The 18,304-nt window shown below is 38.5% G+C and overlaps 1 protein-coding gene across 3 annotated transcripts in view; it reads left to right on the top strand.

Annotated features, from left to right (window-relative positions):
• Window positions 1–18,304, top strand: part of ERC2 (ELKS/RAB6-interacting/CAST family member 2) — an 804,554-nt gene that overhangs the window by 375,837 nt on the left and 410,413 nt on the right. For all 3 annotated transcript variants that reach the window (XM_075183253.1, XM_075183252.1, XM_075183254.1), the window contains one exon: window positions 7,086–7,246. In XM_075183253.1, the coding sequence (XP_075039354.1) occupies window positions 7,086–7,246 (161 nt within the window). The remainder of the gene's footprint in view (window positions 1–7,085; window positions 7,247–18,304) is intronic.

Genomic DNA, 18,304 nt, shown 5'->3' with positions numbered 1-18,304 from the left:
AAGTTACTTATACAAATCCATGGGTGGGCTTCGTAACCACTTATGCACGCTGTGCTATTTAAAACAGCTTGCGTGTGTAACGTGAACAATGTGGTTAAAAAAATGCCTTTCATCCTTTGTATTTGACACTGTAATACACATATGCATGCATTCAGAAGCTGATAAATCTAGGACTTATATATAATATGTATAAAGGAATATAGAAGACACCTACAATATATGAATCGGAATTCAATTTTTGCAATTCACTGACCCTTTTGGGGGGAATTAGGGCACACAACAGGGAGACATTTCTAGCCAAGGTTTTTTTTTTGTTAGAGTTTCAGGAAGTTGTGGAAATTGGACACCTGAGGATATATGGAAAGTGGGTGAATGCCACAGAAAAGCGTGACAGGTCTGTCAGATGAAATCTGTGTGCTTTGACAGGACGGAGCGAAACTTGAAAGAAGAGATTCTGGATGAAGGTGTATTGTTGATGCAGAGACAAGATTCCAACAGGATGTGGAAACTTCAGATGCAGAATATATGTGTGCTATTTTTATTCTGTGCAAATTACAGTAAGATTGTCGATCAAGTAGCGGGGTGTCAGTGTGTTTTTTTGAAAGGCATGAAATGCAATTACAAATGTTTTCTCGTTTTATTTTTTATTTTATTTTTTTCAATCTATACAGCGTCATGTAGATTTTTTATAAAGTTATCTTCAACCGTTAGATGGTATTTTGCCTATTTGTATGTCTATCGCACACTCCAAAGTATGATCGGTCTTTCTATTTCCTTATACAACACTGAGTTTTGATTGATTTATTGTGGCCCTATGTGATAATCACAGCACAGTAGGGATTTATCTTCCCCCGAGTATCCCTGGTGTTCATACAAATCTCAGAGGCTGGAGATCGCATCCATAAAATATTCCACATCTGATGTCTGGAGAGATGCCAGTGTTTTGTCATGCAGGGCTATGTCATACATAGTCTAAAACAACCTGTCCCTCGTCCCGTCTTCTCCCCAGCTGCAGCTCTGTTATTTTAGTGGTTTTTTTTTTTCAGTAAGTCAAATACAGTCTGGAATTATGAATACTCAGGAGCATTATTATCAAACTGCCATCCATGCTAGCCCTGCTCTCGCTGAATTCAAGATGTAGGAAAAGTGCATTTATATCGATAAATACTTTGAGGTTAATTATCCCAAAGAGAGAGAGATTCATTTATATTACATTCCAATATAGATGATGCTGGCAATGCCACTGCTTGCAATCATTTAATGGGTACCTTTATGGTTGGCATGGTGGCAGCATTGTTACTCACTGTGCTGGGGAAAGTGGTTTGAGTCCATCCAGGGCCCTGTCTGTGTCTGTGATAGTATGTTTTCTGTGTCATCATCATCAGCCCCATAAGAGCTTAAAGTCTAAATTCCCCAACATACACACACACACACACACACACACACACCAAGAGAGACTAAGGTCAATTTAATATCAGCCAATTAACCTACCAGTATGTTTTTGGAGTGTGGGAGGGAACCGGAGCACCCGGAGGAAACCCACGCAAACACGGGGAGAACATACAAACTCCTCACAGATAAGGCCATGGTCAGGAATCAAACTCATGACCCCAGTGCTGTGAGGCAGAAGCGCTAACCACTAAGCCATTGTATTGCCCTACCTGTGTACTTTGACTTCCTTCAGCAGATCAAAACCATACTAGTAGGTTAAGTGACTGACAAAATGGACCCTAGTGTGTGTGTGTGTTAGTGAATGTAGAATGTAAGCTCCAGTGGAGCAGGGGCTGATGTGAATGATTACATTGGAGAGCAACAGAGCGCGCCCCAGCATGTCTGCTCTCTGCCTGCAAAAATTGTGTTTTGAGGAAAAAGGTTTACATAAATGAAAAATGTAATTATGAATATTTACCTGTATCATGCACGCTGTGAAGCCATTTTGTTGGCTGAACCACCATCCATAATAATGCAGCCAATCAATTCACTAGGAAATAGTGACATCACTGAGGCAGAAATGGAATCACTGCTGTCTGCACTAGTGTTTTGCATGTAAGCTCCGTTTCTTGATCCTAGTGAAGTTAAATGCTCCCTTTCACTAGTTAGTAATGAATTCCTGTGTTAAGGGGACTAGTGCCCTTCTCTGTTCTTTGGTGGTTGTTTGTGAGATACCTCATTTTATCTTGAACAAACAGAATCGTTTAGCTTGAAAAATAAGCAGCAGAAATATCCCAGGCCGCAGAGATTGCAGTAAAATATCCAGGCTGGCTGCCTGTTTTAATTTCTCAGATGTACAATTTCATCTGGTTCCAAAAGGTGTCAGTATAAGGCAAGAATGGTCAGTGAATCTTCTAGGTAATCTATACAGATGTAAGAATGTTAGATCAGACTTCATGAAAGAAAGAGTAATGCTTTTATCTGACAGGCCATTCTGTGTCCAGTTACAGTACAAGGGAGAGAGCCAGTCCTTATCATTTACCTGGACTGTGATTCTTTCTATCTACAAACACTGCACATCACAGAATTCATTCAGTGTGGTCAGTGGTAATAGAAGAATAGGATGGGTTAGGACTAGGAGTTGTCACTGTTACCTCCCAGAATAACAATACAATAGAAATGGATTTATATAATAGTCCTTCGTATATATACTGTATACACACTCGCATACATAGACAATGGCGTTAGCCATTCAAGTCTGTAGGGAGAGTATCGCAGTAGAGGGATCTTCGACAGCTTAGCTGCTCTCCCCTGCGCTGTTTAACGCAAATGGCAACTGCGCATGAGCAGTAAAGACTCCGGCTCAGAACCCGGAGTCTTCCTTAGATAAAAGTAATCGCTGTGACAGTCTTCTATCCGATGTGCTGTCCCGATTTCTATATTAAATTGTCGCAAAAAGTCAACTGTCATGATACTTAATAGGGAAAAAAACCTGGTAATTCTTAACTACGTCCCATATTTTTATCAACACATTTTTCATTACAACATTTGAAACTATTTTATTATAAAAGCAGTCTGCGTGTCTTAAATACTAAAACATATCTTTAACATTATTAATTAAAATACATTTTGTTTTTGTTTTTGTTTTTTTCAAGTACAAATAGCCATTATTATAGCACTGATCTACCGGTAATTTATAAATATGTGTATTAATTTCACCCTGTTCTGTAATAGTCACATGCTGTGCCTTCAGTCTGAAAAACAAACCTTTTAAATAACCAGATTTTTATATCTAGAGCTTATACCTGCATGACATGATTGGGATAAGTAGTAGCGTCTATTTAGGGATTGATTTCTGGGACTGCACTAGTTGCTGGAACAACCCTGGGTAAAATTCTGGAGAATGTACTATGTTGTGTAGCAGTGCTCCTTACAGTGTCTTCATAGCATGTTGCTGCAAGTTTCTGGATAATTTAAAATTAAAATAATTCCATTATTCACACTAAATCTAAAGATATCTCAGTATGCTAGCAAATCCAATATTTGTTCTATAAAATAAAACAATATAAATTAAATTTTAGTTAAAGTTATTTTTTTTCCAGTGTACCCAAAACATCACATCACTGTGAACTGTGGTTTGTTCATTAAAGTGTAAAACTCCTGAAGGAACGAAGGTGACCTGATGGAAGGAGTGAATGTCTCCCCTCTGTCTATACTCACTCCTGACTTGTGTCAGTGCTATTTGCAATCAAATAACATTGGTATCCCCAGTTTATGTCTAATATGCAAATCCAAATATTGGGCTTCATTCATTTAGTAAACCAAAAAAAATTGTAAGTTTGCACCTTGGCAAAACCATGTTGCATTGAAGGGGAGGCACAGTGTGATGGCAGATTTATAGTTGGGGAAGGGTATGTCCTATATCAACTTTAAATTTCAGTGTACAAATAAACTATCACGTATATTTGTGTGCTAGATAAAAAAAAAGACAGTAATTAACTTATGTGCAATGTAATAAACTAACTTGCACCCCCTGCATTGTAACATGGTTTTGTCCTGGAGAAAACGTAATCAATTTTTGCCTTACTTTCCTTAATGAATCAGGCCTCCCATCTATGGATATAATAAGTATTGGAAGTTTTGTGCTTTTTATTGATCTTTATTATTGTAGCACAATAATGTATTATAGAGCTGAAATGGGAGACTGTCAAGGGAGGGCTGGCAAATTTTAGCCTGGGGGGCCAGACTTGACTCAGCAGCTTATTAGGAACATTTTAAAGGAAAAAAAAAATGCAGGTAGCCCCGTGATCCAGCCCCAGGTAACCCACTATCAGACGGGCCCAGGGGCAGATGCCCCCCTACTCCCCTGCCCAGTCTGCCCCTGGAGACCGTTGTATCTCATAAATTGCTAGATAGCATCGTCAACTCAATCTACTTTTCCTGTTCGATTATTAATACAAGCGAAAGAAAACACTTCTCCACTGAAAACCCTTTTGTGTCCCATAACCATGAGTCGGTTTTTGCTCCTGAGAAAATCTTGAGGATGAGATAATGTGTTCTGATTGTACCTCGTAAAGAGCCACAGCTGAGATCTCTGGCATGTTGCAGCTGGCTTATAAACCCAACGCTTTGTTAACTATTCAAATAAAATATTTTAGATGCGTCTGTAAAGTTCTGACATAAATAAAAAAAGCAAAAAACCCTTACAATAAGATCCATCGTCTCAAGGGCTCTTATCTCTGTTTTAAAAGCAATCATTGAGTCGTCCTAAAATTTTTAAAGAAAACATAATGATCGAAAAACCTCATTTTCTTAAGTGTGTTTACTTAACACTTACATAAAGCATTTTACAGGGATGTGGGTTTTGCAACAAAGCATTTCTAAAGACATTTCTCTAAACTGACTTTTTCTACCTCCCAATCAATCAGATTTAATTGTTTTGGGGTTATGAAAAATTGATGTTTCTTTTCAAGCCATCTCGGTAGTACCAAGGTCTGCCTCAATAAGAAAATATATATTGGTTTTAAATTAAGGGGTATATTTACTAAACTGCGGGTTTGAAAAAGTGGAGATGTTACCTATAGCAACCAATCAGATTCTAGCTTTCATTTTGTAGAATGTACTAAATAAATGATAGCTAGAATCTGATTGGTTGCTATGGGCAACATCTCAACTTTTTCAAACCTGCGGTTTAGTTAATCTAGCCCTAAGTGTTCTTTCTTTATAGTGCCCATTTAAACTGTCAGTAACTGTCAGTGGAATTTCTGTTGTTTCTATATGAAATGGTGTCTTGCGATATCCTAAAATATATATTCTGATAATGTTATATGTGTGAAGAAGTTTGACTTTGAAGGACCTTGTATTTGCCTCACTATGAGCTATTGTTCTCTATTATAGTTTCTTTGCTGTTTTGTTTTAAGCTGAGTAAACATCCAATGTACTTAAAGTTACTGCCAGGAAATCTTATATACACAGGGAAAAAACATCCCCCATTACATAATTCTCGTCTGAAAATTTTGAGCTTTGATGAACTCCAGAAACTTTTGCTAGATTTTTTGAATGTTATCGATAAATGACCAGTACATTGTAATGAAGTTATTTATACTGGACATAAATGCACACTATTAATATTCATAAGTGCCTAACTCAACACCTGAAAATTTGAAATTCGGCCAAATTCCTGATTTTCCCAAACCCATCCCCATCCTGTCATGCCATTCAGAACTGTTGGAATTTTAGAGAGTATGAAACCAGGACTGGTATAACTATGAATATAAACATATATGGAAGACAAGTGGGTCTATATTTAGTATGATAAAGGGTGACTTTGCATGTTGTTGAACTGTAAATACACTAGGTTGAGGGGCGCCTATTTTTTAAGCCTTTATAAATTAGCCTAGTCACTAGTTTTTTGCAGTGGCATTTACAGGGCAGCATTAGTCCACCCTCCATTGGTTACACCTGTGGAGCATGGGCTGAGGAGGTCCAGATATCACCCCTTCCTACAACAATATGGTTAATTTTAATGTATAGAGGAACATACCAGACAGGAAAGCCAGCATTTCTTTCCATTACAAGCCACCATCAATATTATTTGAATACAATTGTCCCTTATATTTAGAGCTAAGTAGCTTATAACAGTGTAGAGACTGGATCAGAATATAGGCTATGTCATTTATATAAGATTTGTTTTAAAAGGTTTACTGCAGAGCTCCAATCCTGTCTTGTGAATGTTATTTTTATTGTTCATTGGTGATACGAGTGTACTCCCATTACTGGGAGTTGAGTAATCTAATATTGGGAATTAAGACTCCTCTGTCTTTTTAAACTCTTTTCTCTTAAGCTATGTACACACTACAGAAAAATTCTTCCTATGTGATTGGGTAGCCAGGCTGATAGTCCCGATCAGCATGCCAATTCATGTGTACACACTTACACGATTTACCTGCAGATCTGTGCTGTTCACCTGTCATAACCATCGGCTGAAAAGATCGTGTCTCTGTAAACTCTATGGAGATCTGCCTACACTGCTGGTTGTGAGTGCTTACACACTGCAGAATTTGCCCAACATCGTTCCATCCATTGTAGAGATTTTTAATCTGGTTATAAAATTAAATGAAACGATATGATGTGCTTTGGAACGATAAAACATGATCATAAGAGCAATATCAGACCTAATGGTTGTTTATTGTGTGATCGGCACGATAATCGGGTGAAAAACCTGTAGTATGGATCCAGCTTTACTGTGTGGTCTGTTTGAAACATGCAAATAGAAAGTACATGGAGACGAGGAATTGTATCAAGCCAGTAACAGGAACGAGGAATGTGGCTTGAGACCGATAATATCATTGGGGACCAAGAAACAGTGCTGAACTCCACCCAAAATTTAATTTTTAGGTTTTAATTTTTAGTTTTGGGTAATGTTCTTTTTTAACAGTTATAACATATGCTTTATTTTCAGCTAAAACTATCAGAAAAATATATATATATATGCAGAGCATTTTATAGTCCGGGAACAGGAATAAAGAAAAACAATTTTAATCCTTAAGAATCATAATATTCTATATGTCAGAAGTATTTTTGGATGTACATTTTAATAATAATTTTTTTTTCTTCATTGGCAAAAATAAAATCTACTTTAATGTCTTTTTTAGATGGATGATCTTCTGAATGCTCTTGAAAAGACAAGACAGGAGCTAGATTCCACCAAAGCCCGTCTCTCTTCAACTCAACAATCACTTGCTGACAAGGAAGCACACCTGAACAACTTGATGATAGACCGCCGAAAACAGCTCGAGGAGATCTTAGAGATGAAGTAAGAATACAATTTATTTCTGCTTTATTGTACAGTTCAACACTGGTTTCATGCAGACAAAGTTATCCATAATATGTACTTTGCAACTGGTTGGGTTCCTCGTATAATAAAATGTAAGTATTATAAAAGTTGCTTGCTTTTTAAAAGTTGACATATCTCCTATAGGCAATGGAGGAAGCAATTTGATAGGCTGATCCAATGTACAGCCTATCAATTCACTAGGTTCTAGTGACCACACTGAGACGTGAGAAATTATGTCATTAGTTCGTATTGAACTGATTGCATGAATATGTGTTCAGCCAGAAAAATGTTTGCTTCCATTATGTACAGTGATGGGTCTACTTTAATATTGCTGTCATTAAGCTGGGAAATTCACCCCCAAGAGTCTTCCGTTGCAACAGTAAAAAGTAGAGATGTTCGAACAGTCCGCGTATCGAGTCTTGAACAATTTGGACAAACCAGTTCTAAAATTGTAAAGTTTGCTGGAATTTCTAAAATTTTATATCTAAATTCAAGAAAGTCTAACACGTTCGATCACGTTCAAGTCTGTTTGAGCCGATTCGCACACGGTCAACATTAAAACACGTTCAAGCTAAATTTGATCTATTTTGTTGGTTTTTAATTGCAAATGGCAAGCAATGAACTTCACAGGGTAAACTTTGAATACATTAGTATTAGAGGTTATTTTTTTTAATTTGATTAAATTTTGAGCCAATTGAAATTTTCGAACATCTCTAATAAAGAGATATATTACACACCCTTATTAATATTTGGAGCTGGAAGTATTTCATTATTGATCCCACTATTGAATACCTAGGGGCATATTTAATTGATGGCGGGATCGCCAAAAATCCTGCGCTCCAAAAATATTACCGTTAACACGGTAATCATGCGCGTAAAAACCGTTAATACAGTAATTTACTCGCTGGATTTCAGCTCGCAGCTCAGGGAGCTGCGAGCTGAAATCCAGCGAGATATTACTGTATTAACGGTAATATTTTTGGAGCGCGGGATTTTCGGCGATCACGCCGAGAATTGAATATGCCCCCTAGTATCTCTGCCTTCATTAGTAAATGCAGGTACCCATAGGGAGAACTATGATGTATAACCTTCTTATATACTAATTATTAATTTTATGTTAATAAATTATGTACATGCACAAAATAATGCAGTTTTATTGTAGTCATAATAATACTTAAAATAGAACATAACTACATTTAAAATAATATTCCCAATTGTTAATAATTTGATTTGCAAAGTATTATTTACTTTTCTTCTGTGTTCTATCATATCTTCTTGGGAGCTTGAGATTTCACCACATGTATCAAGTCAGTTTTGGCATTTGTCTCAGCTCCAACAACCTCTTCCAACCATTTCTTATGGTCTACACCAGTGGTAAGTAACAGGCGGCCCACCGAGCCTTCACCTGCGGCCCACCTTCTGGCTGCCCAATCTTATTCTTTGAATAGGGCAGAACTAGGGTAGTCAACCTCACGTGACGCAGGGAGGTCGCACTGCATGACGGAGGAGGGAATGCTCTGTGCTCTCCCTCCTTCCTCAGTGTGGCCCTTTGGAGGTTGAAGGGCCGCCCTTCAAGAAGACAGAGTTGCCCATCACTGGTCTACACTAAAATGTAGTACTTATCCACGGCCAAAGTTAGTTTTGCACTTTGTTGAAGCATTTGCTGTTTCACTATGGGAAACAGTCGATATTGATTATTTCAGATACGTTTATAGTTTATTGTTTATTCTTTGAAACAGTGTGACAGCATTAAAAATAACAATCTTTACTTACCGTTTTTCTATTAAATGAGAATATCTGCATTACCATCTGAAGAAGGAGGACCAATCAGACTCTGCAATTATGGACATTGCAGATTACTATTGGTCCTCCCACTCACACCCCCCTTCCACGGCTAATCTAATGAACCAAAATGTGTTAAGCCAAATAGTGGTCTTACTTTGTTACCCAGCAATAAGGTAATTTAAATCAACCATGAGTTCCAAAGCAGACACACTTGATTTGGGTCCCAGTCTAATAAAAATTCAGAATCTCTGCTAAAGACAAATGTAAAAGTAAAAATTGTTTTCCCAAAGCTTCCAATCGGGTTTCAGTCTTGGTGCATTGTACAGAGACACAAGTTGTGCTATTGAATTATATTGCATTCAATACTTGTTGGGGAGACATGTTCAGCTCTAAAATTTATATAGATCTTCTGCAAGATTCAATGTCTCGGCTTGCATGAGTGTTAGCTGTCTGCATGCATCCTTGAAAGGTAAGTGTTTTACGCTATATATAACCCAAAGAGTGTTTCTGGTCTCTCCTTTTAATATAATAACTTCTGGTAATTCTGAGCACACTGAGGCGCGGGACATATGGAGTCATTGACTGGCTTGATCGTAAAGAAATGTCTCTGTTTTGAACTATCTGTCACTTTGTTTTTCTATTGTCGGCTCCTCTGCTCTGGATGATTGTGCCTGTTCTTTCTCTGTTTGTCAGCGTGTCTCTGTCCCATAACATCTAATATCATCATCCTTCCTGACTGGCACTGCTGTGCCTGTAGATAGTGTCATTAAAGATTTCTCATCAACATACACATAGTGAAAGGAAGTAATGGTAATTGTTACAAGCAATAAAAATACACTTGGACAAGCAAGAAATCTTGGCATGAATAAAGATTTAAGTAACCATCGGCAATGAAGTACCATCGTTCTCTGCCAGCCCATGGTAACAACTTCAGTATCAGAGTTGTCCACTTTTCATCAAGTACGAACTGCAACAAGGAGGCTAATGATCTGTGAGGCCAGATGACAACATTTCTGGAATAAAACCATTTGAACCTGCTAATTGTGGTCTTTACCTCCGGAAGACCCTTTCACTTAGAGTAGAAGGTGGTATCAGTAGTTGGTCTTAAGCATGTGGTTGCAGGGGCTTATTAAAGAACTTAACTCTGGAGCTATACATATACACTATATGGACAAAAGTATTTGGCCACACCTGTTAATTATTGAATTGAGGTGTTTCAATCAGACCCGTTTGCAGAGGTGTATAAAATCAAGCACCTAGCTATGCAGTCTCCATTTGCAGACATGTGTCATACAAAATGGGACGTTCTGAAGAGCTCAGTGACTACGAGCTACTGTGATAGGATGCCACCTTTACAATAAGACCGTTCGTGAAATTTCATCGTTGCTGAATATTCCACGGTCAACTGTAAGTGATATCGTTAGAAAGTGGAAGCATTTAGGAACAACAGCAACTCAGCCATGAAGCAGAAAACCATGTAAAATCACAGAGCGGGGTCAATGACAGCTAAGGTGCATGGTGCGTAAAAGTCGCCAACGCTCTACTGATTCCATAGCTGAAGAGTACCAAACTTCTACTGGCATTAATGTAAGCACAAAATGTGTGCGGCGGGACCTTAATGGAATGGGTTTCCATGACCGAGCAGCTGCATGAAAGTCTTACATTACCAAGACCAATGCCAAGCAACGGATGAAGTGGTGTAAAGCACATCGACACTGGACTGTGGAGCAGTGGAAACATTTCTTATCGAGTGTTGAATCACGCTTCTCTGTTTGACAGTCAGATGGGCGAGTCTGGGTTTGGCGGATCCCGGCAGAACGTTACCTACCTGACTGCATTATGCCAACTGTGAAGTTTGGTGGAGGAGGGATAATGGTATGGGGCTGTGAATCATAGTTTGAGCTAGGCCCCTTAATTCCAATGAAGGGCAATCTTAATGCTTCAGCATACCAAGTCATTTTGGACAATGCTATGTTTCCAGCTTTGTGGCAACAGTTTGGGGAAGGCCCTTTTCTATTCAAACATGACTGTGCCCCAGTGTACAAAGCAAGGACTACAAAGACATGGTTTGATAAGTTTGGTGTGGAAGAACTTGACTGGCCCGCACAGAGCCCTGACCTCAACCCCATCGAACACCTTTGGGGTGAACTGGAACGGAGATTACGAGCCAGGCCTTCTAGTCCAACATCAGTGCCTGACCTCATAAATGTTCAACGGAATGAATGGGCACATATTCCCACAGAAACACTCCAACATCTTGTGGAAAGCCTTCCAAGTAGAGTAGAAGCTGTTATCGCTGCAAAACGGGGACCAACTCCATATTACAGGATATGTATTTGAATACAATGTCATTACAGTCTCTGTTTGTGTAGTGGTCAAGCATCTGAATACTTTTGTCCATATAGTGTATATTGGAGTTACAGGTCTGGGGCAGAATTTGCGAGTCGATCTGACATTGAGCAAAGTTTTCAATCCAATAAGCATGAGAGTAGTCAGGGTCCAGATCAGAGATCAGAGCAGACTGTGGTCTAGGAAGTGGTTAATATCCAAAGCAGTGATCAGAGCAGGCAGCAGTCAAAACAGTAGTTAGTATTCAAGACTGATGTCAAAACCAGAAAACTGGACAGGATTAGTAAGCTGGCATTAAGCGTGCCTGAACCTATAATTGTTGAAAAGGAACTGAGCTCTCTGCACTATAAAGAGCAGGCAGCGAGTCCGAAGGCTCCTAGAGATCAAAGTCTCTCTGGTGTTTATTCACTACAGTGTGATAATGTGATTGCACTGTCTGCCCAGCTGCTCAGATGCCATACCAACCTACCATCCTGGAGAAATGGAGGAGGATTGCGGTGGAGCGAGTCTGCCTACCACTCCTTACATGATCATTCATTGGAAACACAAGAAAGGACGAAACAGTGTAACATCCTGCTCTGCCTCTCTGCAGTCACATCATACCATATGCTTCCGTTGCTGCCTTTCCTCCTGCGCATCTCTGTTCAATTGCACATCTTGTGATTCTTTTATAGATGCGTTGGGCTGGGCGCATCTTGTGATGTTTAAGAGGGCATACAGATACATGCCTGGTGATGTCACAAGACAGCTTGTTCAGATGTCCAGCACCTAAACTTATTCTGGTCTAATTACATATTATCGTCCCAACTTGCCTAATATTGATGCTAGTTTTACCAGTGATCATAACCTTGGTTTGACCCTTTGATATTGTGCTTCCTGTACTGACCCTTGGCCTGTTCCTGCCTAGTACTGGTGGTACCTGTTGTCAGCTGTAGCTTGTGGGCGCAGTCTGCGGGTATCCAGTAGAGGTCCCTGATGAACACCATGGTGTCCTGTATATTCCATTCCAGAATGGCAGGTGACAGTTTAATTTGCCCTACGTATATTGAATTCTGCTGATTTTTGGAGCAGAGCTACCTCAATACATATTCACACTGTTAAACTAGTTTTGTTGAACTAGAAACATTGTGTTTTGAGAACAACATGGGATATTTAGAAAACAACACACCATAGATGTGTTTGCTCACCAAAAAAGTAATATACTGGTAATAAAATAGAAACATACATTTATTCAACAGCAAATAGATGGAGTACAATTCAGCGACTGAATCATTTAACAGAAAAGTCGGTGGAGCATTAAGTGCAAAGAGTTGCTGTTTTATAGTAGTATTATTATTATTATTATTATTATTTATTTAGCGCCAACATATTATGCAGTGCTGTAGAGGATTTTTCATTCACATCGGCCTTTGCTTCAATGAAACTTATAGTCTAATTTTACTACCCATAAAGATAATTGACCAATTTTATAGGAAGCCAAGGAAACCAAAGCACCTGGAAGAAACCCAGGCAATCATCAGGAGAAAATACAAACTCCATGCAGATTGTTCATGAAATATTAAATCAAAGCGTGGTATAAGCACTATTTCTTTTTATTTTCCTGGTGAGAGGAAAGGCATTGTTCTCTACTCAAGTCTTCACTCATCCTTAAATGATAGTGTTTTTATTGCACTCAGGAAGGTTATGCAGATAATGCAATCCTTTGTTACTATGTTGTGGCTGTATGGGATTACACATAATGGTGACAGCCATTGTGTGAACCAAAAAACTATTCATAGGAATGCAACCTATCAATTCACTAGAAACCAGTGGCATCGCTGAGACAAGAAACATTTCATGGTTGGATCTCTGTGTTATCACTGTTTGCTCATGAATATCGGGCAGCACAGTGGCTTAGTGGTTAGCACTTCTGCCTTACAGCACTGGGGTCATGAGTTCAATTCCTGACCATGGCCTTATCTGTGTGGAGTTTCTATGGTGTCTCCGTGTTTGCGTGGGTTTCCTCCGGGTGCTCTGGTGTCCTCTCACATTCCAAAAACATACTAGTAGGCTTATTGGCTGCTACAAAAATTGACCTTGGTCTCTTTCGGTCTGTGTATGTTAGGGAATTTAGACTGCAAGCTATAATGGGGCAGAGGCTGATGTGAGTGAGTTCTCTGTACAGTGGTTGCTTGTCTATTATATTTACTTTGTTTCCTTTAAATTTCTTGTTCTGTTACTTGCTCTTTTCTGACTACTTATGTTTCTCAAAAAATATAGCAGAGACAGAGGGTGTCGAAGGGTTTTGAGTATGTTGGGTATATAAATACCAATTAGGATGGACATATTCAATGTCTTTTTGAAAATCATTGATATGAGGAAGTAACAATGACTGCAATAAAGGCCATCCACAGTATATATTTTTGTCTGTACAGAACATTTTCAGCGTACTGTCCCTTTAACTAGGGCCTATCAGTTGCATTACGTTGGAACTGTTCATGGGATGTGGTCAGTAAGTTATAGCCGGGACGGGGTGTCTGTATGTATGAACGTCGGAGATGATTTCCAATGCTTATATAATGTTTGCATTTCCAGCCAGAGCTCAGGGGTTCTGCTTCATTCCGGCCTGACATCTGATCCAGCTGAATTTACTGGTGGCCATTAATTGTTAGTGTTTAGGGATCTCTCGGAATATCAAGGAACTGAATCATTTTAAGACGTTTACAGGAGGATGAATAAAGATTTAATAGGAGGATTTATCAGTTAGTTACCACATCATTTTCCCACGGAATCTGTTTTAATTTTTGTAATTGCTGTCTGCTTATTCTCCCTCTTTCTGCCATGTGGAACCAGGACACGCAAGGCTCTCCAGTCAATTCATATGTAGCATGCAGTTTTCATGTATTAAATAGGTGTAGTTTACACAAAGGTAATCTTCCAAACATAAACTTGGTTAGTAATCAATTTTAAGACCGTGAATGGTAGTGATAGACTTTCTCCTCCCTAATAAAATATGTACCCATCCTTCCCACCCAATGGTGTAACTATGTGTTAAGTGTGTTTATTTTCAGTACTTAATAGTTAAGCTCCAGTGCTGACGGATTTTGTTGCAGGACTTTCTACCTTTAAAGCAGCAATCTCATTTAAAAAATTAGGTGTTTTTAACATAAGTCACTGTGGTTGGTTATATGAAGAAATTGGGTATTTACCATTTCTCTTGGGTTTGTATCTTCAGGCTGCTATTAATGATTTATTATTCTGCACAGTGTCTTGGATTACCGTGGCAACCACAGTCACATGGCACATAATGTAGTGAGCAGCTAGCCTCTGCTCTGTGTACTGTAAAACACTCCCTCCTCTGTCATCACATGACATGCTGAAAGCTGTCTGTGTAACTGGCAACCATATCTTTTACAAATTCCAGAGAAATTTTGAAAAGGAGATAATATTTTATAGAACAACAGGTAAGAAAAATTACTATTGGATGCGTGTTTTAACTGCATTTAACTTGCTATTTAAAAAAAAATTAAACCTTAACCTTCTAAGTGCAAATATAGCATTTGATATAGTTCCCTAGCTTCAGCACTCCTAACATCTATAACTGTTTATAATGTACTATATTGCGATCTTATTTTACTATGTGTGCTATGGCACATTTCAATGGGCTATAGATGTGGGGGGAGCCAGAAACCAGGAACTGCTGTGTATAAGCATTTACAGCCTTGGGAGACAACGCTGGCTACCTGTTAAGTAATGAGAGGAAACATGTAATTGTGTTTCGTAGTGTCCGGTGGCTCAGTGGTTAGCACTTCTGCCTCAGAGCACTGGGCTCATGAGTTCAATTTCCAACCTTGGCCTTATTTGTGGGAATTTATATGTTCTCCCCATGATTGCGTGGGTTTCCTCCGGGTGCTTCGGTTTCCTCTCACACTCCAAAAACATACTAGTAGGTTAATTGGCTGCTATTAAATTGACTTTAGTCTCTCTCTGTCTGTATGTGTGTGTGTTAGGGAATTTAGACTGTAAGCTCCAATGGGGCAGGGACTGATGTGAGTGAGTTCTCTGTGCAGATCTGCGGAATTAGTGGCGCTATTAAGTAGCTAATGATATGAATGGGTATATTTATTTTATAGTGTCTTGCATCAATTCTACAACCTCAGTCTTTGGTGACTGAAACCTAATATAACGTTGTCCCCCAAAGTGAGAGACTCTGTGCAGTATAATCTGAGAACAATCCAAGGTGCTATGCGAGTGAACTGAGCTATTCTGATATTTGTGGTAAGACTGTACAGTTCATCCTCCTCTGCACTAAATAATTTTTTTCCTCCAGTTTTTTTGTCCCACTCTATCCTCCTAGACATAAATAATCGCTAGTTATGGATCACCCTGCACCCAGACAAGGTTCATTTTATGAGATCTATGTAGTATGTCCATCATGCTCCTGGTTTGCCCATTTGCAGCAGATTGCCATGTTATGTGGGAGGTGATTCTTTATCTGACTTTCTCTGCAGATGTGCATTGTGTGGATTGGTGAACTAACTGACTAAACGTTAAGCTTTTTAACCTGTATGAGATCTCTGTGGGTCCCTGCCCTAAAGATGCAGTAGGTGCACTAGCTGTCTGTAATGTAGATGGAAAATAATACGGTGTCAACTTTTACTTTTTTAACAGAGCTGAAATTAATTGTTAGGGTAGACGTGGAAAAATTATTTTACTTTAATGCTTTATATTTGAACATTTTATTTTTTTTATTTAAGCCTCTACCTACAATAAACAAGGTGACAATGTTTTCATGTAATGGTTTTTTTCTCTATTATTATGCTTTTGTGTGATGTTGCTTTTTGTATTATGTCTCCAAGTGTCTGAGCTCAATGTGTTAGAGGAAATGTTGGTCTTAAATGTACAGTAGCTTGGTCTGATAATTGAGGATAAGTGAATTAAATCTGAATAGCATTGTTATTATAAAATAGGATTCCAGAGGTGTCAGAAGATGCGATTGAGTTGGGCGTTGTCGACATGGCGATTAAGCATGTTTTGAACCTCCCAAAGTGGGAAACATGTTATGAGGTGCTGATGTTTTGGTAAGGTAATTGGTTCTAGTAATATTATTCGGCTGTAGAAATTAAAACTGTTAACAGCTCCTGCGTGAAAACTGGAAAAACTTGAATTCGCTGTATATAGGTGTATGACTAGAGTCACAGATTTGCACCTTGCTCTTGTCTAGTAAAGCCTGCACTAATGTGTGCAGGATTTACAAGTGCTTTAAAGGGGTTTAATCTGTAAAAGTGGAGAAGGGTTAAAAGATCTTAATTTAAAGTAAAACCAGTCTTACAATTGTAATAAATTCTAAGAAACAGAAGTTACTGTAAACATTTGTCATTATACACAGTCAACTAAGGTTGTAAAATGTGTTACAAGATATAAAGTAAAAAATACGCTTTATCTTATGTACTAAATGTATTATTCTTTATACTTTATTCTTTACTTTGTTTTAGAATTTTATTTTTGTCTTGTTTTGTTTTGTTTTTGTTGCATTTATTGTAAGAGATGCCAGTTTTTGTTCACTGACTTAAAGCTTCACCTTACACATTTTATTTTACTTTGTTTATTGGAGAGTTTGATGTTCAATATCATTTTTTCATTCATTTACGTTGTTGGTCAAGCGAAGATAAAATATAAAATACAACATATGAAAATGATAGCAAACGTTGGAGCAAATGACTGTTTTATACCAAAAATAAAGCAAGTAGAGAAATACACGAAATGTGGCATCATTCTCAAACTTTCCTATGAGACAATATGGCGCAAAGATAAACTTAAATGACGCATCTTAAAGATATGTGTAAGTCAAAATCAGAAACCCTTATACTGACACAAGAACTCCCTGATCCGCCTCTCCAAGCGCAAGTGAATGCAAATATATAGTGTACGCCATACTTGCCATCTCTCCCGGAATGTCCGGGAGACTACCGCATTTTGCGAGAGTCTCACGGCTCCCGGGAGAGTGTGGCAATCTCCCGCATCTGGCAGAATTCTGCCCACTTCCTAGTGAAGAGGGCAGAATTAGGTCCAAAACGCAGCGATTCACCGGTTTCACGTGTTTGCGTCATTACTTCACGGGGGCGGGGCCAAAATGACACAAATTTTGGAGCCCCGCCCCTTCACGCCCACCTCCCCGGCAGTCTTCCGGAGCAAGTCTATAGCAAGTTGGCAAGTATGGTGTACGCTAAGCTCAAAATAGCACGCCACAGTTTTCTTGCATGTTTATCATTATCATCATTTATTTATATGGCGCCAGCAAATTTCGTAGCGTTTTACAGTTGGGAACAAGCATAATAATATAACAATACTGGGTTAAACAGAAAGGTAAGAAGGCACTGCTCGCAAGCTTACATGTTTATCATAATTAGACTATGATTATTATTATTATTATTATTATTATTATTACAGCAAACTTTTATATGTATCCTTCCCATTGAGCAACTACTGGATCTGGATTTGCTAGTTTGGCATCAAATTATACTTATGAATATGCAAAAAAAGGAATAGTTAACTCCTAAAATAAATGAAATAACACTTCATGGCTTGTACATGTCACAGCATAAATATAGAAGTAGCTATTTCCTCCAGTGCTCAATTGTTTAATATAAGAAAATTACATTTAAATCCAGAATGAGCACATAGTACAAAGTACGCATAGCCAGACACCACTTACCAGGTGGCCTCTGGTCGTAGGGTCTTTGTTCTGAATAACCACATTGGTTATATTTGTATTTAGAAATAGGCAACTAATCTGTATAGTAGATATTCACTAGCCTCCCAACTGCTTCTGTACCACTGGGAAAGTCACTTAGAATGTGTTAGCCAAAAGGACCTACATGTCCCTCTAGTCCGGTCTGCCTTTAGTGTGTGTTTGTTTGTTTT

The sequence above is a fragment of the Mixophyes fleayi genome, chromosome 8 (assembly GCF_038048845.1).
Source record: "Mixophyes fleayi isolate aMixFle1 chromosome 8, aMixFle1.hap1, whole genome shotgun sequence".
Classification (NCBI taxonomy): domain Eukaryota; kingdom Metazoa; phylum Chordata; class Amphibia; order Anura; family Limnodynastidae; genus Mixophyes; species Mixophyes fleayi.
The sequence above is the reverse complement of the archived record's forward strand: the minus strand, read 5'-3'. Positions and strand labels throughout refer to the sequence as shown.